This window comes from Lathamus discolor, chromosome 21 (genome assembly GCF_037157495.1).
Source record: "Lathamus discolor isolate bLatDis1 chromosome 21, bLatDis1.hap1, whole genome shotgun sequence".
Classification (NCBI taxonomy): domain Eukaryota; kingdom Metazoa; phylum Chordata; class Aves; order Psittaciformes; family Psittacidae; genus Lathamus; species Lathamus discolor.
The window spans coordinates 242269-264921 of NC_088904.1; the positions used below are offsets into that span (position 1 = coordinate 242269).

Here is a 22653-nt window from a genome sequence, read left to right on the forward strand (position 1 = left end):
AAATGGCTGCCAGCATCACCCTGTTTGCAGAGAGCTTTTTTCCCTGTTCAGGATATTTTCTTGTGCCCATTGACTTTTTGGAGCTCTGAGACCCATCTTAGTCCTGGGAATGGGATTTCTTAATTAAAGCCTGAACGATGCAAGTTAAATACAAACTTCACAGTAAAACAAAGCTGCCATTGATGTGCATGACAAAATGTGATATTGTGGCTGGCGTACATAGCAGCACGAGCAAATAACAGATGCACAAACATCTTTAATGCTTTACGAGGCCTTAAGGATATTTCCAGACCTGTCAGGGTTGGAGTTTTGCGTGTGAGGATTCCCCATCTGGCACTGAAAGAAAGGAAATCAAGAAAGGAAATGGGAATGTTTTTAACATCTCTCTTAATCATTAACCTTCTCAATGGATGCTTCATTTAAGGATGCTGACCACTGGGTTTTCTTTGATGCTGCCCTCTGGACTATGGCAGAGGCTGGGCCATCGCTGGTGAAGATACAGAAGATGAGGATCCTACGTGTTATGGCCCCGTGGAACAGGACTAGTGGAGGGGTTTCTGAAACTGGTTTCTGGGCAGATAAACCAGGTACCATCAGTGCAACAGTGCTGGGAAATTATTACACAAGGCCTTGCCAAAGGCTCCATCAAGACACGTAAAGATACTTGCATTTTCATTGTGTGATTTTCCACATGTTCCACTGGGATTGGTACTTCGTACAGACTATTTCCATGCACGTGTGCAAGGGAATGGCAAGGAACACGTAGTCACGTGTATGGTTTTGCTGCTATATTGCATGTTCAGGTGAGATCTCACTGTTCTTCTGTGACAGAACTCAATAAAACTCAAATTATGAGTTGGCTGCAAATGACATAATAAAACCACACATTTGAATGCAGCGGTATGCCAATTTTTTGGCCATCGACCAGCACACGGGGTTTACTTGCAAGCTCACAAGTATGTCACACATTGAACATGCTGTTTTGTCCCATGGTGTTATCGCAGAATAGTGTTAATGTCAAAACGTGTTTGCTGAAGAATACTGGAATTTTACCTTCACAGACTCCTCCCGTACAGGAGGAACAGCCTCAGCTACAGAGAGATGCCCCTGGCTACCCAAAAATCACTGGCAGTGGGCAGAGGGACAACTCCTGACCTGCAGGTCCCCACGGCCATTGCAGAAGGACTTTTTGGAGCACTGCCCACCACAGCTCCTCCTGCAGACCATCGCTTGCATCTCATTGACGCAGGAACAGTTTCATCTCTTAACCAGTCACAAGACTCCCTTTGCGTTACTGCTCATGGAGAGTCCCCTGAGGTCCCGTGGAAAGGCTTCCGCTAACGGGAGGCTGCGGCCACAAACACCCGGAGTCCGGGGCTGTGCTGCTGCGTCCGAAACTCTTGCGCTCCAGGGAAGAACTTGTGTTCTTCCTCCCACCGGAGCAGCACGGAGGGAGTCGGCAGGGGAGCAGCACAGACGCCACACACGTTCTCCTCCCGGCTCTTCCACGCCGTGAGCAGGCCCCGGCGGGGGAAGCCCGGGCTCCGGGAGCACCGCTACGCCCGGCAGCGGGCAGCCAGGGCCGCACTCCCACTCAGCCATGGCCGCTGGCGCCGCGCACGCAGCGCCGAGAGAGGCCGTCCCCGGCCGGCGCTTGACGGACAGCCCGCAGGGCCAATGGGGGGCGGGACACGTGCGCAAGGCAGCCAATGGGGCTCGGCGGGCGGGGAGGGGGGGTGTGGCCGGCGGCGCTGCTAGCGGCTCGTTGTGCGCGCTGCGGAGCCGTTCGCGTCCCGCTGTACAGGCCCGGCCGCGCCCGCCGCAGGTGAGCCCGGGCCGGCGGGGACTGCGCGGGGGACCCTGGGGCGCTCGGCGAGGCCGCGGAGGGCGAGACCCAGCGGGGGGTGAGCGCCGCGGCGGCGAGGCCGGGGCCGGGGCCTGCAGGGGGAGAGCCGGGGCCTTGCGGGGGGAGGAGCCAGCGGAGGGGGAGCGCGGGCCAGGCCCGCGGCCTGCGGGGCCGGGCGGGCCCGCGAGAACTGGATGCGGCGCAGCCGGGCCCGGGGCCGCCGCGCTCCGGGGCTGCGGGTCTCGCTACTCGGGGCTGCCGCGGCGTGAACCGGGGTGGGAGGGCGGCGTCGCTGCCCTGCCTTGTGCGGGGCCCTGCTGCGGTTTGGTGTCGCCGTCTTCCATGTTTATTTGGCCTTTTGTGTGCGCGGACACGGCTCTGTAAATCTCTCCGCGTCGTTAAGGTTGGCGCCTCTTTACTGAGTGGCGGAACCTGAGGGTGGGCTCCCTAACGTGGTCAGTGCGTGCAGACTGGGACCTGCTGGGAGCAGGGCTCAGTAGTGCTGTGCTAAGTGCTTTTGGCCGGAAAAAATCACGAGTGAAGTAGCAGCCCACTGTTGTCAGTGCTCGTGGGAGGCTTCTCAGAGCGAGCACTCACCCTTTCTTAGTGATGGGAGAAGTAAGAATGTATTGGCAGGATGTGGGTGAAAGGAAGCGGGAGAAAGGGCCACGGAGCTCTGGTGGAATGGATCTGTGTGCTGGCCTCCTGCTCTAATGCTGGATGGTGGAGCAGTATTATCTGCTGGGCTTATACCTGAGCCTTGCTGGAAAGGGAAGTGTGTTTTCTTACATAAAGGACTTTGCACTGGGACCTGCGATCCACTTGAGGCATATGTGGAAAATGAAGGAGGGAAGAAATGGGAAGGGGATAGGTTAATTCCCTTTATCAGTGCTTGTTGTTGACATTTGGTCATCTTTTGTGGTCTCTGTATTTGTCTTCCTTTTCCTTTTATGCCATGAATGTGGATGTTGAGTGCTCACACTGTTCAGCTCTTGCCTCTTCTCCAGCTCATGTTTAACCACTTTTCTTTCTAGATCAATGTGAACAGTTCTCTGCCTTGTGTATTTCCCCTTAAACCAGTGATGATTGATGTGATTTCTTGGGTATCTGCTGCTCTTGGGTTAGAATCATAGAATCGTTTGGGTTGGAAAGGACCTTACTTCCAATCCCCCTGCCATGGGGGTTAAGCCCGGGTTGTGTGATGGATAATAAACTCCTGGGCTCGTCAGTCTCTGCAGCGTGCTCCATTCCGCTGGGCCTGTCCCAGTTTTTGTCCTGAAGCAGTGTAGCTGTATTTGTGTAACGATGCAGATGGGGCTGTGGGCTCAGGAGTCGGTGTTCAGCAGTGCTGAGCTACAGGACTGCGACCTGTGCTTGCAGTGGGCTTTCCCCTTGGCTGGAGTGTGAGCAGGAAGCTCTGGAGCTGGTGTGGCTGGTAAAGGTGTTGTAGTGTGAGTTCATAGCCTCAGTTCTTGGGCCATGATGTGGGTGGTTCTGCAGCATCAGATAAATGCGCTGATCCTGCTTTCCTATGGGAGCTGCCTCGTGCAGTGCCAAGGCTGTGGGGGCAAGAGTGGTGGCAAGCGGAGTCTGAACGGAAACGTGACTGTTGTGTAGAGTGTCTTTAAGTGAAGGGTGTGTGTGGAACGTGGCTGGTACCTGGTGCTGCCATGAGCTCATGTGAACTGTGGTCTGTGAGCCTCATTAACCACAGAGCCAGGGAATGGGTTGATGTCGTGGTTTAAACAAAAGTCATCCATAAATCACACAGTCGCTCTCTCACTCCCCCTTCTTGCCTTCCCCCTACTCCCGGAGGGACGGAGAGGAGAATCAAAAAGAATGTAACTCCCACGGGTTGAGATAAGAACAGTTGAGTAACTAAGGTATAACACAGATCACTACTACTACCACCACTAATAATAATAATGATAAAGGAAATAACAAGGGAAGAGAATACAACACCTCAGCACCAGGTGACCGGTAACTCGCCCCCTCCACCCAACCGAGCACCAACTGATCCCTCGTCCAACCCTGCAGTCCCAGCCCTTCTGGGTAACTCCCCGTTACATCCTGGGCACGACGTGCTGTGGTATGGAATACCTCTTTGGTCAGTTTGGGTCAGGTGTCCTGTCTCTGCTTCCTCCCGGCTTTCCCTCCTCCCTGGCAGAACATGAGGCTCAGAAAGTCCTTGGCCAGACCAAACATTTGAGCAGCAACTGAAAACATCGGCGTTATCAGCTCTGTTCCCAGGCCAAAAATCAAAAACACAGCGCTGCACTAGATACTTAGAAGGAGAAAAATGACTGCTACTGCTGAAGCCAGGACAGTTGAGTTGGAAGAGATCTTAAAGTTCACCCAGTACCCATGCCCTGCCATGGGCAGGGACACCTTCCACTAGCGCAGCTTGCTCCAACGCCCTGTGTCCAACCTGGCCTTGAGCACTGCCAGGGATGGGGCAGCCACAGTTTCTCTGGGCACCCTGTGCCAGCGCCTCAGCACCCTCACAAGGAAGAGCTTCTGCCCAAGATCTCATCTCAAGTCTCCCCTCTGGCAGGTTCAAGCCATTCCCCTTGTCCTTAAACCACTTTATTTTGTTTGCTGGTTCTTGCATGTTCTGTCACTTTTTCCTCTAAACACCCTCCTTGTCTTGACCTGTCAGACCTGTCATTGTAATTTCAGAATCTGTTTCTTTCAGCTTTCTCTCTTGCAGCTTTGGTCTCTGCCTTGCTTCTTGCTTGTTTGTTACAAGACCTCTATGGATTGATGACATTAAAATGTAGTTGGTGCAACATCTAATAACGTGTCTTGTGGATAAGCTCCCTGTGAAGGTGGTGACTTTCAGCTACAGAATCTCAAGCTTACTGTATTTGCAGACTTCAAAGTGAAGCTGTTCTTTTTGCACTTCAGAAAAAAAGCATGGAAAGCAGCTGCAGGAGATTCCCACCAACTGAAGCAGTTGGGAAGAGTGACACAGCTCAGCAAAGGCGAGGTGTCACATTTTGTCTCTGTTGGAAGTTGGTCAGGGCACTTCTTTTTGATGTGCAGTTCTGTGATCGAAGTGCCTGCAAGCTTCAAACTGCTGGCTTGAATGATCCATTTGATTATACAACCTTGCTATATGTAGAAGATGTATGAAAAAAATAGCTTGTAATTTTCTTTTGGTGTTTGGTTGTGGTTTTTTTTTTGGGGGGGGGGAAGGTAGGGTGAAAATAAGCTTTGCTGAGAAGGCAGAGATGCTCTTCATGTGTGTGGTTTAGCTGTCTGGTTTTGTTCTTGTTTTTCATATTGGTAGCAGTGGCATAGTAAGTATAAATTACAGTTTTCTTCTAGCCCACCACTTCCATGGCCTCCTTGTAGGAGTGCAGGAGCAAGCTGTGGAATCATGGAATGAATCGCAGAATAACAGAGTGGTTTGGGCTGGAAGGGACCTTAAAGCTCCTCCAGCTCCAACCCCCTGCCACGGGCAGGGACCCCTTCCACTGGAGCAGCTTGCTCCAAGCCCCTTTGTCCAACCTGGCCTTGAACACTGCCAGGGATGGGGCAGCCACAGCTTCTCTGGGCACCCTGTGCCAGCGCCTCAGCACCCTCACAGGGAAGAGCTTCTGCCTAAGAGCTCATCTCAGTCTCCCTTCTGTCATGTTCAAGCCATTCCCCTTGGCCTGTCCCTACAGGCCCTTGTCCAAAGCCCCTCTCCAGGTCTCTTGGAGCTTTCAAGAGACCTGGATTAAGCCTTCAGAGATTACTTTCCAGCTACCTGTTTTGTGCTGGTGAGTGAGCTGGAGAGGGGCTTTTGTCAAGGGCCTGTAGGGATTGGATGGTGCTTGGAGCAAGCTGCTCTAGTGGAAGGTGCCTCTGCCCATGGCAGGGGGCTAGAACTGGAGGTGCGTTAAGGTCCCTTCCAACCCAGACCGCTCTGTGATTCTGTGATTCCATCACCTGCCTTTGCAAGTAGACATTGAAATGAACTGTTAAAAGACAAGCACACAGCTCAGATTGTAGTTGAGGTTTTGAAGTGTTGGACCTGTACAGTCCGTTACACACGCTTGGGTAACTTTTTATGTTGAACTTAATGTTTTTTTCCCCTCATATGGTGTATAAATTTTATTGTTGAATTGAAGAGAGGATCTGTGGACTTTGTGTTTTCCTCTTCACCTCTGCTGGCTTTTGGTCAACATTCAAATCCTCTCCTATTCGAAGCAGGGTTGTATGAATGCAGTGATTCAAATAGCAGCAGGTATTATGCTGTGGTGTCATTAATCTCTAGAGTCTATATGATTGGATGTTCATGGAGATACCTGTACTTGGGGGTGTAGTATGGAGAGCTGTTGGGGACACGAAACGAGTTTGTTTGAAGAGTAAAATGGGTTTTCTTGGAGATTATAGGGAAAGTAGAGGGGTCTGAGAAGAAAAAATTGGGGTGTGTTTGGGGGTGTGTCCAGTCTGTGTCTCCTCTATGCCTCGATTAACCTCTTGCTTCTCAGTTGTGTCCCGAGTTGTGAAGCATGTAAAGCTATTGGAGGATCTACAGGCTCAGCAGACCCTTCTGGTGTGTGGCATTGCTTTTGGCATGTGTTCAAATCTGGGCATCTCAGCACCTCTGCATCTGCCTTCTGCAGCTCTGTGGATTGGTTTGGCACTGCCCTTGATGTAGTAGTGTCCTTTTTGTTCTATTTCAGGTGTGGTCTCTAAGGAAGACTGCTCAGCAGCTTCAGTACTGAGTTGGTAGAGCAGTGTCCAAGGCATAGCCAAATTTGTTGTTTGCCTCTGAGTCAACCCTGACTTGTGGGGGGCTGAGGGGGCGTGTTAGCATACATCATCCGTGTGCTGAACAGGGATTGTTTTCAGGATACAAAGGCCAACACTTCTTCAGGGGCTGTTTTTACTCTCACTGGCATAAGCACAGTTCACCACCAGCGGAGGAAGTGGTTTCCCATTAACTCCCAGTATGGCCAGAAAGGGTTATTGCAGTAGATTGTGTAAGTGCGTGGTGAAAGATTAGGAAGAAAGGAGCATCTTTATCAGTGCTCTGCTCCTTTTCCTCTTCTCTACAATGCCTTCATTGCTCTGCATGCTTTGTGCCTGGTATCCCATGAAAATGTTTGCCAGGCCTGTCTGTAGGGCTTCCTAATGTCTCAAGAAAGCAGATGGAAGGCTTCCTTCACAGTTGCGATAGCTTTGGAACCAAGGATGCCCAATGCACTGCATGGTTATCACCAGAAGTATTGCAGTGAGATGAGAGGCTGTGGTGAAGTGATTTACAGGTGATAGGCACTTGCCAAGCTCCTGCCAGCTTTGCGTAATGCCACATAGAAGTCTGGGAAGTTGCCATCATAGAATCCCAGCCTGGTTTGGGCTGGTAGGGGCCTTAAAGCTCCTCCAGTCCCAACCCCCTGCTGCAGGCAGAGACACCTTCCACTAGAGCAGGTTGCTTCGAGCCCTGTCCAGCCTGGCCAACTGTCTTGGCTGTAACTACAAGTCACCTCATTTGAGGAGCGAATGGGGTCCTAGGAATGCTTCTGTTCCATCTCAATGCAAAAATCAATTGGCAAGCACAGCCAATATTAACTGTGTGGTATCGTGAGGGTGGCTGCCTCACTGCATTGAGATGAGCTAAAGCCTTTTGCACACTCTGAATGCCCAGCCTGATGTGTGGTGGCTGAGAAGCAATGATACCTTAGACTGTTCTATTTCAGCTCAGATTTGATTATCCCCTCAGGCAAGATTAGCATTGGGTGCTGATACCTGCCTCAGATAACGTGCTCAGCTCTCAAGCAAGCTGCAGCTAGAGGAGTTTTAATAGGAGTTGCTTATGTACAGCACCTTAGGTTATTCTTTGGGCTAAATGAGTGTGTTGGCCAAAAGTTGTATTAAAATAAACACAAAGTTCTTTGAGCCTGGGGTAATTAATTCTTCCATGGCAGCACTGAGAGGTTCAGTGAGAAGCAAATTTCACGTTGAACTTGGAAGGTTTATACTGAACTTTCAGAAGGGCCTTGAAGATTTGCAAGTCTTTAGTGCTTGAATTTGTGCTTAGACTGAGCTCTTGCGTAAGGTGAAGCATCCATTTACTGCTAGTCTGGAAACACAGTGGTGTCAATCTGGATTAACAGTTGGTAAACTGGGTGCAGCAAGAGCAGGGGATGAGCTGAGCAGGCATTGCTGCTAGAGCTCTACATGACCAAACTTTGGATGCTCTTCCTGTAGTGGGAGCTCTGCATTCAAGAAGGAACTCCATCTTCTCAGGTTAGCCTTAATTTCATTCCCAAAAATAAGTTTTTTGTGGGTTTATTCCTCTTGCTGGTGGAGTTGGAATTGGAAGCACATACAGAATTAAACACTTGCATTGACTTAAGGGGAGGAGTGCCCAACTGAGCATCAGGAGGCCGTGAATTCAGCTCAGTTTTTAGCAGCTTTTCTGTTAATTCTGGCTGCTTCATGGCTGTCTTTAAGAGCTGTTAAACAGAACTGTTGTTTCGGAGCTGGAGATGTTTGGTGTGCTTGGATTTAGGGGATGACCAAATCTGCAGCAAGAAACTGGAGAACCAGAGTCTGGAACTGTACAAGAAAATGAGCTTCCTGTGGTGGTGTGGTTTCAGCCCAGGCTTCCTTAGGCTGCTGGAACCTCAGCTCTCTCCTGTTGCAGGAAGAGCTCTTGAATGGTACAGAGCTCTGTAAAATGCTGTGCTTGGTAGTTTGAAAGAAGGAATTGTTCTGGGATTTTCAACAAATAATGTGTTGTGAGGGGGGGAAAATGCACAGTAGGAACAGTTGGTGGAACTTCTTTCAGGCGGAGGAAGTTTGGCTGGTGGAAATACCTGTGACTGCTGTGATAACCTTGATTTGCCCAACCTCTTTTTGAACCCACTCTTTTCCTCCATATATATTTCGATATTGGGATTAATATTGTGGTCAAGTACTTCAGTTCTTCCTAATACTTCACTTTAGACTGTTCCCTAGTCAATGGCCATATTTTCCTTCTTCTCCATATTCTAAGAAAAAGGTAGTAACTGCTTTTGATTTATTTTCTTCAAACTCTTCATGACTTTACAGACCTCCATCTTATTTGGGTAAGCCCATTCCAGTGTGGAATACACCCATTGCTTCCTGCACTTCATTTTGTTTTTTCTTTCATGTCTTCATTTCCTTCATTAACCACATATAGCGGTCCATGGAAGAATTGTCTTTATTCAAGATCTAGAACTGATGTGAGATGTTTTTTCTCTTGGCAGATATAATATAAGATGTCTAATGGTTATGAAGATCACATGGCTGAAGATTGCAGGGACGATATTGGTAGGACAAATCTAATTGTGAACTACCTCCCTCAGAACATGACACAGGATGAGTTGCGGAGTCTATTTAGCAGCATCGGTGAAGTTGAATCTGCAAAACTTATTCGAGACAAAGTTGCAGGTATGGTCCAGTGTGTAAGGAATTGTCACTTGGTGGTGGTGGGCTGCTCAAGCCAATGCTTAACTGAATGCTGTTTATTGTAGAAATACTAAATGTTTGTGTATGTATAATCATAAGGAAAGGCTAGACCACTCCTCGGGTCAGGCTGGGTATCAGTCGGAGGATGGTGAGCAATTGTATACTCTCCCTTTGTTATTTCCCTTATCGTTATTATTATTGGTGGTAGCAGCAGTGGTTTTGTGTTATATCTTAGTTACTGGACTGCTCTTATCTCAACCCATGGGATTTACATTCTTTCCATTCTCCTGGCCTGAACCATGACAACATGTAAAATCATCATGAAATAGTTTCCTAAGATACTGATTTTTTCGGCTAATATGATAGCTGAGCATTCAGCCTAGATGTTGTCAAACAGTTTGAGATGCTCAGAAGCAGAGGCTTGCTCTGGAGGCTCCTTTTGCAGGGACATAGGAACACTTTCTTTAAGGATAGCAAACCCTTCTTCAGCTGTCATGGCTAAGCTATACCTTAGACTTTCAACCCGGCACAAAATTGCCTCTGTGGGAGGTAAGGATATGTGAAGAAGGAAGCAAGGCATGTCATCACTTGCAGTTTCAGAGTCTACTTCACACTGTTCCCTGTAGCACTGAATCCTCCGGTAAAGTCTGGTTAACTTTAACTTGAAGCTTGACAGTGCTGAGTAGTTTAAAGTCCAAAGCACGTGCTTGTGTGCTTCAGGTTTTTCCTAACAGCTCTGAAGAATCAGAAGTAAAATCCCTGTTGGAATTGCCTAGTCCTTGAGTAGCTGCGGGCAAAATGCTTGCATTTCTTTAAAGTGCTGGCAAGTGTTGAGTTCTGCATGGTATTTAATTTAGTAGCTGCTCGAATTTTGTTGCTGTTTGCAACACCATGAGGAGCAATTCCCAGGCTTGGAGTTTGGAATGGCATGCTGTTAAACCTTTTCTTTTCTTTGGAATTGCCTATAATGTCTGTATTTGCAGAGTTAAAAATCACTGTTTGATAATGCTTATTCTTCATAAACCAATGCCTGATATGTATCTTTTTTTTTCATTCTCTGTTAATGAAACATGTAGGGCAGAAATGTCTTCTCCCTAGAATAAAGCTTTTAATGACTGAAGTAGCCTTTGCTTTCTGGAGACTCATTACTTTGGTTCAAGAATCAATTTGAAAGCCAAAGTTTTGTTTGGCTTTGAATCTTCATTATGAGCAGAGTATAGATCTGTTTGGTTTTGTTAGGATTACAGCATGGGACTGAACAGTCTTCTGTTCCATGTATTAGATTGTGCTTATAAAATTTATAGAAACTCTTTGAAACAACTGCTTACCCTGGATGTTGTTGCTGATGGGCACCTTGGGAAGTGGCAGCAAACCACAGTGTCAGTTTCCATTCCTCACTCTGAGTTTCCTGCTTTGTGTGCGCATGGATTAGAGCAGTTGCTGTTAGTCTAACGATGCATATGTGGTGGTGTTTGGGATGTGGGAACTTCTTTCTCTGTTCCTTGCAGCAAGTGTGAAGAGAAGCTTGTGCACAATAGATGAAGGTTAGTCAGGGTGCAGTGCTCCTTCAGCCCTTCCTCATCGTGCTGGAAAGGCTGGGAGCTGGTCTCTTCATTCCCCAATTTGTGTATTGCATTCCTAAGCACTTCCAGGCATGGCTCTGCTTAACTTGTGATGAGGAACAGTGAGCAAATCCTGGGTTGTTGCTCACTGTACTTGTATTTGTGGTGAGTACATCTTGGACACCATAAGAGAACTATAGAAACGACAGTAGACATTGTTGTTTCTGTCAGATCTTCAGGCTAGCACTAGCCATTCCTTGGGGCTTTGAGCCTGGGGAAACATTAGAAGGTCATTTCCCAATATAGTGTGGCAGAGTGTCAAGTGTGAGATGCAGCTTCTCAGTGTTGCATCTCCTGGCTTCCTGTGGTGATTGCTGAGTTGCCACTGACCTGAGGGAATTGATGAAATCCTCCCTTCCTGTGGCTCTTCTTTTGGGGTGAGAGCAAGGAAAAGTGCTGGGATTTGTCCAGTCAGGCTGCACTGATCAGACTGTAGCCTGACTTCAGAGAGTGGAGCCAAACCTGTGCTCTGCACTGATTTCCTACCCAGAAATGTGTAGTGTTAAGTGTCCTCTTTCTTGGAGCAACTCTGCCTCCTACCAGAGATGATTCAACAGAAGAAATATGCCCTGTACTATATTTTGCCTTGGGAGTGCTTGACTTTGCTGGGACATGCAGATTCTGGGGTCTGGGTTTCCAGCCCATCTGCTGTGCTGGGCATCTTTAAAGTGTTTTTCCTCCTTCAGTATCCGTTAATGCAGAAACCTTTGGGCCACCCTGTACTGCAAGAAATTCAGCAATTCTAGATGCAGAGTCGTGTCAAGGTGTCTGTACACAATGTGGATGCTTCTGGTCAATGGTTGTATGTGTTCTGAGGGAACCTAGTTATCTTTAGCCTGCTCTTCATGCAGGTATTCACAGGCTTTTAGTCCTTCTTTACCAAATGCTAAAGCCAAAAGTTACTCTGCTCTGAGCTGTATTTAGTTTCTCTGTCTTCCCCTGTGAAGTGCAGTGTCTCGGCGTGCTGTGGGATCCGATTGTTGCTCATGGGGCCCATAGCCCTGCTCTGAGTACCTGCTGACAGATTTGTGCACTTCTGCATAAGCATTCTGTCTGATGGCAGTTGGCTTTTTTAGGGAGGTGTCCAACATCTTGAGAGTGCTTGGTTCCCTCCCTCACACCTTTTGTGCTGTTTGAGCAGAGAATAAGGTGTCCCTGTGATACAACTTCCTACTCTGGGAAACTCAGAATATTGAATCCCAGACTGGTTTGTATTGAAAGGGACTTCAAAGCTCATCCAGTTCCAACTCTGTCCTGCAGGGACACCTCGGAGGTGTCATGGTTGGTGGGGGTGGGGAGGGTCAGGAATGAGCTGGAAGCTGAAGCAGTGGCTCAGGGAGCTGGGGAAGGAAGCAGGGACATGGACAGAAAACCAAGTGATGCTCAGAAAGAAAATGAGTGCCTCTTTCATGAAAGGGCTTTTGTCACAGAAACAAAACTAGATTCTTTCAGCTGAAGGAGTAGATTAGTTTGCTTAAAATGAGGTTTTCTGGTCACTTTGTTAATTATTCATCCAGATAAGGACCTACTTGTTTCTTCTTTTTTATCTTTGCTTCTGGAGTACATTTGCATTTATGTATGTGCAAACTTCCGAAAGGCTTTTTTAGAGGTTTATTTAATTACTCTCCACTAAAATAATCTGAAAACTCTCACTGCGCTGTCTTCTTTTGCAGGATAGGCTTCTAGTAGGCTTTTAACATCATGGTAAAGCAAATAACTTGTCTGCTTGCCTGGGATAAACATTTGACATTCATCAAAATGCTGTGTAAATGATGATTCCTTATATATTTTTGGCACATCCTAAAAGGAAGGGAAATTTTACTGTTTAGGAGGAGGGAATATCATCAAATCACAGAGCGGTTTGGGCTGGAAAGGACCTTAAAGCTCTTCCAGCTCCAGTCCCCTGCCCTCTTTTTGTAAGAGTAAACTTACATAAAGTAGTAGTACATGACTTGTCTGCATTCAAGAGACTTTTTCCCTCTTCAGCTCCATCCTGTGTTTGGGACACTCACTGCTCATTAGCTACGTAGGATTTATTAACGATTGAAAACTCTTTTCCGTCTTGTCTCCAGGAGTGACAGTTGGAATAGTTCCACAGACATTAGCAGCCTGATGACTTCTTACGGGGGGGTTCCTCTGTTGGCACTTTCTCCCTCTGCTCTTTATTTACAAAAGATTGTACTAATGAACTTTGTTCAGTTCTTGCCTTTGTTCCACCCCCATTAAGTTTCCAAGGCTGTTCAGCATCAGTATTTTTTGTTTATGGAACCTCTGCAGCTGCCTGATATGCACACTGGCCTTGGAGACAGAGGATGTCCACAGTGCAAATGGAAGAGCTCCGAGTTACTCCTCATGATGTGTGCCAGCCCTGAGATACTTCTTTGGCTTATTTAAATACTTGCTGTGTGGATTATGTTTGAGTTCCCTTTTCTCCTTTGTGTTTCTCTGACATTGATGGTGATAACGTTCTGTTGTTAGGTTTAATTTCAAAAGATGTTTTTCCATGTAGGACACAGCTTAGGCTATGGCTTTGTGAACTACGTTACTGCAAAAGATGCTGAAAGAGCAATAAACACACTGAATGGCCTCAGACTTCAGTCAAAAACTATCAAGGTAGGATGTCTGGATTTTCTTCTATGAAGTAGCTTTCTTATAACCTCCATTCTGCTGGGGAGGCTTGTGTGCTGGACTCTGGGTTGAGAGCAGTAAAGTGAGCTGTTAAAGCCTCTTGGGTTTTGGAACAGCTTTCTGTTCAAAGATTCCCTTTTTTCATTCCAACTGTTTTAGCAGCAGCTGGGATCATTACAAACTGTTGCTGGGCTTTGAACTCATGTGCATCTCAGCTACTTGATGATCTCTATTTGAAATCATGTTAATACACATGTACTCCTTTTCCAAAATACTACTACTACTGAATGTGTAGGAAATCACACCTCCTGAGGTGATCGTAGAGTCCTGGAACAGTTTGGGCTGGAAGGGACCTTAAAGCTCCCCCAGTTCCAACCCCCTGCCATGGGCAGGGACACCTTCCACTAGAGCAGCTTGCTCCGAGCCCCTGTGTCCAGCCTGGCCTTGAACACTGCCAGGGATGGGGCAGCCACAGCTTCTCTGGGTACCCTGTGCCAGCACCTCAGCACCCTCACAGGGAAGAGCTTCTGCCTGAGAGTTATGTTTTCCTGAACAGCCTTCTTTTTTTCCTTTTCAAAGGTTTCCTATGCTCGTCCAAGTTCTGAAGTTATCAAGGATGCTAATTTATACATCAGTGGGCTACCAAGGTCAATGACACAGAAAGATGTAGAAGATATGTTTTCACGTTTTGGCCGCATCATTAACTCCCGTGTGCTTGTGGATCAAACTACAGGTGAGTTCTGTTGCATTACTCGTTGTGTATAGCACGTTTTCTGGCAGATCCTAAACTAAATTAGACTTCTACAAACACACTGATGTCAAGCACTGATAATGTTTTCATGGGGTATCATTTTCCAATGGTGTTTTTAAAGCACAGAAAGACTTCTAGTTTTATAATCTAAATCATACCATATTTCATGCCCTTATCGTCAGTTTTACCAGGCTGATTTGCCAGATCTACTCTCTTGCTGTTACTGTAGTGCACCGTACTTCTGGGCAGTGTCTCTAATCTGGAGTACTAATGTTACCTTTACTTCACACATACACAACTATTACCCACAGGTAAATTCCAGGCCATAGTTCTATATTAAGAAGCAAAGCAATGTATTTTGTCTCTTATAGCAACCTGGAACTCACTCAGACAATTTTCTCATCTTCTGAAACGTCTGAGGTGTCCCACAGCCCTCTGTGGTTACTGCCAACCATACACTTAGTCCTTCCCTCATGAACTTGCTGCATGGATTTTGTGTATTAAATATCATGAGAAAGAGAAGGGAGCAGTTGCTTAGTTAAGCACTCAGCTCAGGAGAGACCAAAGTTAAGGATTCCCTTTGTAATGTTAATCCTGACTCCATGTTATAATGTGTTTTCTGAGAGTTTTAATTTCTTACCTAATTATTTCAGCCTGTACTCTATGAGGAAAATCCTTTCCTGGAGAGCACTCAGCTTCGATATCTCTATGGCTCTGTCTCTAGAACTGCCTATCTAGATGACAGCTGAAAAAGACTTTTAGAGCACAGAAAACACATTAGAAAGGAGTTCTCCTTCTCTGTCTGCCAGTGGAGTCAGGATCACTTGCATCTGTCTGACAGAGCTATAAAATGAGATGGCAGAAGTCATACAATTAGCATCCCTCCAGGAATAAGTGTTTTCATCAAGTGTGCTGAGGCATGATGCTGTCTATATCAGTGTCAGCTCAGAATATGATGCTTGCTCTTAAATAACCTTAATAATCTATTGTTTGAAGAATGGATTCTGTTTACAGTATAAAGTTGAATGGAAGCCTAGCCTAGGTTTCCTTTCCCTTCAGACTGTAGCCAAGCATTGGCTTGAAAACCTGCATTTCACGTCTTGATCTGGTCCCAGTTAGGAGAAGCTCTGTTCTGTTGTGCTTTCAGACATAGCTGCTCAGCAGAGGCTGTTCTCCAGCTTCAGATAATTAATCTGTTTAAAAATGTGCTTTCTACAACACTTACATTTTAAATGAAAGCCATGATAGATCCAAGTGAGCACCACTAAGATGAGCAATATGGAAGCTGAGAGGAAGTACCAGTATGCTGGGCTCTGGGATAGTCCTTGCTGATTTCTGGGTGATGCTGGTGTTCTGATCCATTCAATGGTGGGGCAGATCGTGGAAACCCCGACTTGGGTTGGATGGAAAGGACCTTAAAGCTCCTCCAGCTCCAGCCCCTGCCATAGGCAGGGACACCTTCCACTAGAGCAGCTTGCTCCAAGCCCCGTCCAACCTGGCCTTGAACTAATGTATTCATTTGTCTTTTGTTCCTTAATTTTGTACTTTATTCTCCAGCTGCTGAAGAACCATCAGTAACTGTAGAGAACTTGCAAGCTGTGCCCACAGAAATACTTAACAGTTTTGGTTTTCTTTTGCTTTCAGAGTTATTTTGAGTTTATCCTGAACTTCCCTTTGATTTATTTATTGTGTTTTTTTTTTTTTTTATTGGTTTGGTTAAAAGGTTTGTCCAGAGGGGTCGCATTTATCCGGTTTGACAAAAGGTCAGAAGCAGAAGAGGCAATTACAAATTTCAATGGTCACAAACCCCCAGGTTCCTCCGAACCCATTACAGTGAAGTTTGCAGCCAATCCTAACCAGAACAAAAATGTGGCTCTGTTATCCCAGCTGTGTCATTCACCAGCTAGAAGGTTCGGAGGGCCAGTGCATCACCAGGCGCAAAGATTCAGGTAGGTTAGGAAGAATAATGCATTTAAGGCTGTGCCGCTATTCCCGTGTCCATCTGGGAAGCTCTGCAGTGATCTCATTGTGTGTGAATGAATACGGAGTGCACTCTGTGTCCTGCAGTGTTCTGTAAATAAAAAACTGTTGAATTAAAGTATGATGAAAGTAAAAATCTTACTTGTAAAATTCATATTTAAGTTAATTATATCAAGAGACAAACCCTACGGTGGCTGTTTCTGCAATTGAGTGTGTAGTGAGATACAGGAAGCAGCAGTTTCCAGATGGGTGTTGTTAGGTGCTTGTCTCAACAGATCCCCAGGCCTTAGTCCATCTAGGTGAATACTGATGTAAGCTGCAACTTAATTCAAGCTCTGACCCGTTGGTTCCAGCAGGGGGCTGTCATAGTAAAACAGGAAAACCTTACTCCTGATGGAGCGATGCAGTAGGATTTCTGCCTACATCTTGAGCTGGGCAGTGTTCTGTCCTTGAATCCTCAGAAGTTTGATAAGATCATTGAATAATTATAACACCCTGCCTGCTCACAGGGCTGTGGGAGATACGGTGTGTTTTGCCTTTGAGAACTGCTTGGAATATGAGCTGCTTGAATATGAACTGCTTCAGTTGCTTAAAGGAGGGTGGTGATAGTTGGACAGTGCACTGGAAAATGCATTACATATACTTACTGTCTTGGCTTTGTTATGTATTCGTGTTTCTTAGGGTGGTGTTTCTCTGTGGAAAAATTTACTTTTCTTTTTCTCTTCCAGTTAGCTCAGTAAAACCGGACTAAAAACTCATAGCTTTTTACAGTACTATTGTTCCAGTGACCTTCCTATAATGCTTTAGCTTTTCAAGAACAGCTCAGTGTGATATGTCTCCAATGAGAATCATTGTCATCTGTTGTTTTCCACTAAGGCTGATTGAACAGGTTGCCCAAAGAGACTGTGGAGTGTCCATCCTTGGAGATGCTCAAAACTTGGCTGGAACAGACCTCAGCAACCTGCTCGAGGTGCCTCTGCTTGGAGCAGGGAGGTGTTCTAGAGATTTCCAGAGGTCCCTGGCAGCCTCGGTCATTGGTTGTGACTGTGGCCCAGGCAAGTTGAATGCAGGCAGCTCCTCAAATCTCATTTCCCTGAAGCATTCATCCAGATCTCTGCATCCAGATGAAGCAAGGAATGCAATTCTGTGTTGTTGCAGTTAGGTGAACTGTGTCTTGTGTCAGCCAGGGCTTTATTGTGTCCTGGTAAGATCTTGAGGCTTTATGTGTCATGTTTTCATTCTTAATATAATTGGACATTTTCATCATCCTTCTTCCACTTAAAATTTACAACAGCTTTAAGAGTGAACAGTACAAATAACATTTGCATCCATAAATAAGGTACCAAATAACCTTAATTCTGTCCTCATCACTCAGAAACAGTAAAAATGATTCATGTGTTAATACTTGTAGGAGAAACTAAATTTTAATGCCCAGTTCATTTATGGTGTCTGTAAGACCAGCATCAATGTTACTTGTGTGCATTTCCTACATTTTTACAGGCGCGGGTTCTCACAAGTGGAGATGAGAGAGAAGACCTTCTGTCTCTCTGTTCCATCCCTCATCTGTGGTAACTGCCCACTTGGGTTGCCTGAGCCCAGTGCTTATTTGTCAACATATTTTGGCCACCTTCTGCTTGCTGATTGAAAAAAAGCTCCAGTTTTTGAGGTACTACAGATTGGCAGAAGGAGCAGTAGAGCAGCAGCCACGGTCTTACGAGTACACACAGGCACCATCCCACAGGCTCTTCTTATTTTACTTCCCATCTTCTAGTGACTTCTTCTTCTAGTGACTGTTCCTTAAAGGATGCTGAAGGTCAAACTGTGGTAAACCTTAGGAACCTTAGTTTGGACTGAGTCTTGGGTTTTGTGTAGTGAACAAAACATGATGGAAGGATAAGCTGCTTCCAAAGAGCTCACAGTCTGTATAAATTGCAGTTGCGGGCTCTGCTACTTAGAAGTTGAATTCTTATACTGATATTTTGATTACACTTCATCTCATTCCATCCTAATCCCTGTAAATCCAGGATTAAGCTGTTGGTATCTCTAATTTATAATTATTAATTTCCTACAGATATCACTCAGACCCTTTGTTTAATGTTCTGTTAATCCTTTGTAGTTCCTGTGGTATTTGTGGCTCACATCAGGAACTGGTCTTAATGTCTCATCCCACCAAAGTGCTGGCCTGGCCTGAGGCACAGTCTGACATGCTCTCTGCTTCCGTCCCAAAGGAATGACATTGTGGTGTGGGATTGAGTTTGGAGGAGAGAGGAACCATTGAGGGTGAGAGCTTAAGCAAAATAGCAGTTCTATAGGTATTGAACTCTGATGAAATGAAGGAGTTTGGCTCCTAAACCTGGAGAAGGCTAGCCAGAGGCCCTGAGGGTCCTGGCCTTTTCCCTTCACCAGAGCTCTGTGCTGTTAAATCTTTTTTCCTGTAGTATGCATTCAGATTCATTGTCATCCTGCTGCTCTTCTGCAAGGGGTTCCAGTCCTTGATGTCCTATGGATCTGGGCTTGTGGGCAGAGCCTGAGGCTTTACAGGAAGCAGGTTCAGAGCTACACTGACTGCTGGAACCAACATTGTGCAATTCTGAGCTTAGTGATTTTCTGTTCCCCACACGTGGAAGCAGGAACCCAAGGCTGGTGATCTGTTGAGACAAAAACGTCCCAGATATTAAGAGAACTACATCCTACCCTCTCATTTCTCAAATGGGAACAAGCTACAAAGCTGAAGGTGTCCAAAAAAGGAAGCTTTTAAAGCATGCAAACACAGAAACAGTTTCCTATGAAAGCAAACTAAGCAGTAGATCTGTCACCTACTCATCAGGTCACGTGGATTACCGTGTGTCATTCACCTGCTGATACTCTTAACTGCTTTTTCAATTCTGACTGTAGTACAAGGATTCACAAACTTGGATTTCTTTGGGGCTGGCCAACAGTGTGAGCATCAGTGAGTATGTGCAGCATGAGCTCAGGTGTGGCCACACTGGGCTTAGAAACACCAGCAGCAGGTAGCCAGTGGGGCTGCAGCCAGACTGAGCCAGGTTGGGAAGGGGTCTCCACCACTGAGACTCCCCCTGCTCTGGTATAAGAGCATCTCATAGCTCAGGTGTCCAAGGAAATGAGCTGTCTTTGAGTACCAGACAGCCTGGGGCAGGGGAGATGGTGACTGCGTGGTTCTCTTGTATGAGTGCATCAACCAAAGTGCCGCACTGAACACGAGCTAACTTCCCTGTGGGCATGGGTGGGCTGCTGCAGCTCTGCTTCCCTTCCTTCTGATGCACACTGTCTTGAGCCCTCCCTTCTGTCTAAAGACAGCAGCAGCTCTTCTCTTGGTACAGGGCAAGAAAAAGTCAGTGGGGAAGTGTTTGGCACTTAATGCAGCGTTCACTGCCCAGACATCCATTCCCTGTTTCCTCCAGGTCAGCAGAGAATCAGGAACTGCCACCCCCATGTTCTTGGCAGAGAGCAGCACGTGTACCACTTTTAAGTGGTTTGCATATCACCAGTGGTACACCACAGTTTGGGAACCCCTGGTATAGTATAATTATATTTCTACAATCACATGTCCTCACATTTTTTAAATAATACATAAGCTCAGTTTCATAAAATTGAGGTTTTAACCTTAACTTTCACATTTCCTGACCTTTTGAGTGCTTAGCTTGCAGCCATAATACTGCCTTAAAATACTCTGAAGCTTTGAATTACTAGGGTGGAGACCAGAAATAGAATAAAGGGGAGTTAGAGATATGGGTTGTAGGAGAAAAGAAAATAATACAAAGCAAGATATAAAAAGAAGGGGTTTTGCTATTTGTTATGCACAAATACTTCTGGGGTACAATGCAGGAGGCAGTTTTAGGAAGGGTTTGTTGGTGACTTAAAACCCACTTCAGTAAAGCCAGAGAAGTTTTCCTAGGATGAAGTTGGTGTAAAAATACTAAGACTACCATACATGCATCCTGCAATTGTAAAACTATGTGACTTCAATGTGGTTTGCTGGTTTGATGTTTAGAAGCTCCTGCAGTTAGAATATCTCCAGAACTGCCTATTCAGGATTAAAAACCTGAGATTTTAATTCCATAGCTCCACCGAGAGTTGGCTGAGGAAGTACTAATATTTCCTTAGCTGCCTGATAGCTGGGGCTGATTGAGTAACCTGCTTGTATGGGGGGTGTTTGCTTCTGTTCCATACAATAAGAAATTTAATTTGAGAAACACACAATCTCTACTCCTAAACCCAAAGAATCCCCTCCCTGCCCTGACCCAGCAAACCCCACAAAACCCTCTGGCTTATGACTTCCCAGCATATTTTAGAGGTGAGAAAAGGAGGGTGATGGGATGCAGACTCCTTGAGGGATGTAAGTGGTGGGTGGATTGAAGCAGGCTGGGACCTCTGGGGAGGTATTGCCTGATACCTGTACTCAAGCAGTTCTGCACCGATGCCATGGAGTGCTCTTCACAGCCTGGCTGAGTTTCAGGTACCCTGTGAAAGAGAGCACCTAATCTTGCCTTGCAACTTTTCTGTTGCCTCCCTATTCCTAAGGATAGTTCCCTGTTAACAAGCTAGTTGGAATATTTAACATTGATTCATTTTTTTTTTTTTTTCCTGGCAGCTGTCAATTTTGATTGTCAATTTGAATGGGGGAAGCGTTTCTTTCTGGCGGTTTTGATGTCCATGTAGAGAATATTGATGCTCAGTTGCTTCCCATTCGAGTGAATTTGCTGAATTGAATTGAACTTTTACATGAAATATTGTGCTTTTTATTTGCTAGGTTCTCTCCTATGGGTGTAGATCACATGAGTGGGCTTTCTGGTGTAAATGTTCCAGGAAACGCATCTTCTGGCTGGTGTATCTTCATCTACAACCTTGGTCAAGATGCTGATGAGGGAATCCTCTGGCAGATGTTTGGCCCCTTTGGTGCGGTTACCAATGTGAAAGTTATTCGAGATTTCAACACCAACAAGTGCAAAGGTTTTGGTTTTGTGACCATGACAAACTATGAAGAAGCTGCAATGGCCATAGCAAGTCTTAATGGCTACCGCCTGGGGGACAAAATCTTACAGGTTTCCTTCAAAACCAACAAGTCCCACAAATAACTTGCTCGTGCTTTTTGTATGGAATAGATTAAGTGAGTGACAGAAGTTGAAACCTTCTTCTTTTTTTGTTTTTTTTTTTTGTTAGTGTAAAACTCATTTTGCGCCAACTTTCACAAGTGTTTGTCTTAGTCTAAATGAGAAGTGAAAAAGGTTTTATATTCTGGGATGCAACTGACATGTTCAAATGTTTGAAATCCCACAATGTCAGACCAATTTTAAGTTCCTTTTAAGTTATTTCATTTACAAACATGTTTCAAAAACCCCCTGAAATCTGAAGTTGATTGCATTAACAAGACCCTCTGGATGGTGGTAAAATTGAAGCATGCTTTCACTTATGAGACTAACATTTGTTCCATTGAATTTTGTCTGCAAAAACTGGAATTTTCTGCAAAATATCAGGCTGACTGAATTAATTTTCCTGGGGTTTTTATGTTGCTGTTTCTCCCACCCTTTTCCTGTGACCTTATTCTCTACCCCTGACTCGGTAGTATGGAAGAAAAGTTGAGAAATACTAATGTTTTAGTTGACAGTCATTTGTTTGCTCAATTAATACTCATTTACTACGTTCTGTAGTTGAGGATTAGGCTTTTTAAGTCAAGGTCTTGTAAGTAGTAGCATGCCAGCATAACTTTTAACACCATTGAGGAGGTAAGTTGCACACTGAGCAGTAGCCAAGCTGTCCAATTCAAAGGTTTTGGAAACATTTTACTTGTAAAATCCACTTTCTAATAGGAATGGACCAAAGAGTTTCCAAGAAACTCCGGGAAGATTTCAGAGTCAAAATGAAACTCCAAAAAGAGAGTGTGAATCTTACGTTGCTACTTGATCAACCTCAATCTCTTCTGTCCAAATACTTAATGCATGGTGCACTACTTACTGGTACATTATAATGCAGCAAGATACTTACTCATTTTCAATGATCATTATAGTTTGAATTTCTTTGGTAGTTATATTTTGTAAAGGAAAAACCAATAACAGTTATAAACATTTGAGCATTGTATTTCTCGCATCCCTTCTAATGAGTGCTAGATTTTTCTATTTTAATAGTTTTTTGTTTTGACAACTAGCTTTATTGAACACTCAGCAGAAAAGTACTTACCTACTTGCAAGTTAGATATTAACAAAAGAAAAACCCCCTTTGATTTGTAGATTTAAAGATTAATCCCCCAAGTTTTCTGCAGACTGCCTTGAAACTTTGAGTTGTTCTGTTTCTGTTAATTTTCTTTTGCTTTTTTGTGTTTTTTGTTTGTTTTTACTTTTGCATTTAAGAACATTAAATTTGATTTTGTTTTGCTCAAA

The 22653-nt window shown here is 45.4% G+C and overlaps 1 protein-coding gene across 3 annotated transcripts; it reads left to right on the forward strand.

Annotated features, from left to right (window-relative positions):
- The first annotated feature begins 1719 nt into the window (after window positions 1-1719).
- Window positions 1720-22653, forward strand: ELAVL1 (ELAV like RNA binding protein 1). 3 transcript variants are annotated; one of them, XM_065699867.1, is made up of 7 exons: window positions 1720-1825; window positions 9076-9259; window positions 13409-13512; window positions 14107-14260; window positions 16002-16227; window positions 19681-19794; window positions 21030-22653. In XM_065699867.1, exons 2-7 carry the CDS (start codon window positions 9088-9090, stop codon window positions 21352-21354), a joined length of 1095 nt encoding a protein of 364 aa, XP_065555939.1. In that variant the 5' UTR covers window positions 1720-1825; window positions 9076-9087; the 3' UTR covers window positions 21355-22653. The 3 variants fall into 3 exon arrangements, with proteins under 3 accessions (XP_065555939.1, XP_065555941.1, XP_065555940.1); XM_065699868.1 differs by having other exon boundaries at window positions 1816-1904; XM_065699869.1 differs by lacking the exon at window positions 19681-19794.

Excerpts from the sequence above, each read along its gene's own strand:
- ELAVL1 (XM_065699867.1), top strand. The coding sequence starts at position 9,088 with ATGTCTAATGGTTATGAAGATCACATGGCTGAAGATTGCAGGGACGAT. Across the intron at positions 13,513-14,106 it reads TTCAGTCAAAAACTATCAAG|GTTTCCTATGCTCGTCCAAG; the intron begins GTAGGATGTCTG and ends TCCTTTTCAAAG. Across the intron at positions 16,228-19,680 it reads CACCAGGCGCAAAGATTCAG|GTCAGCAGAGAATCAGGAAC; the intron begins GTAGGTTAGGAA and ends TGTTTCCTCCAG.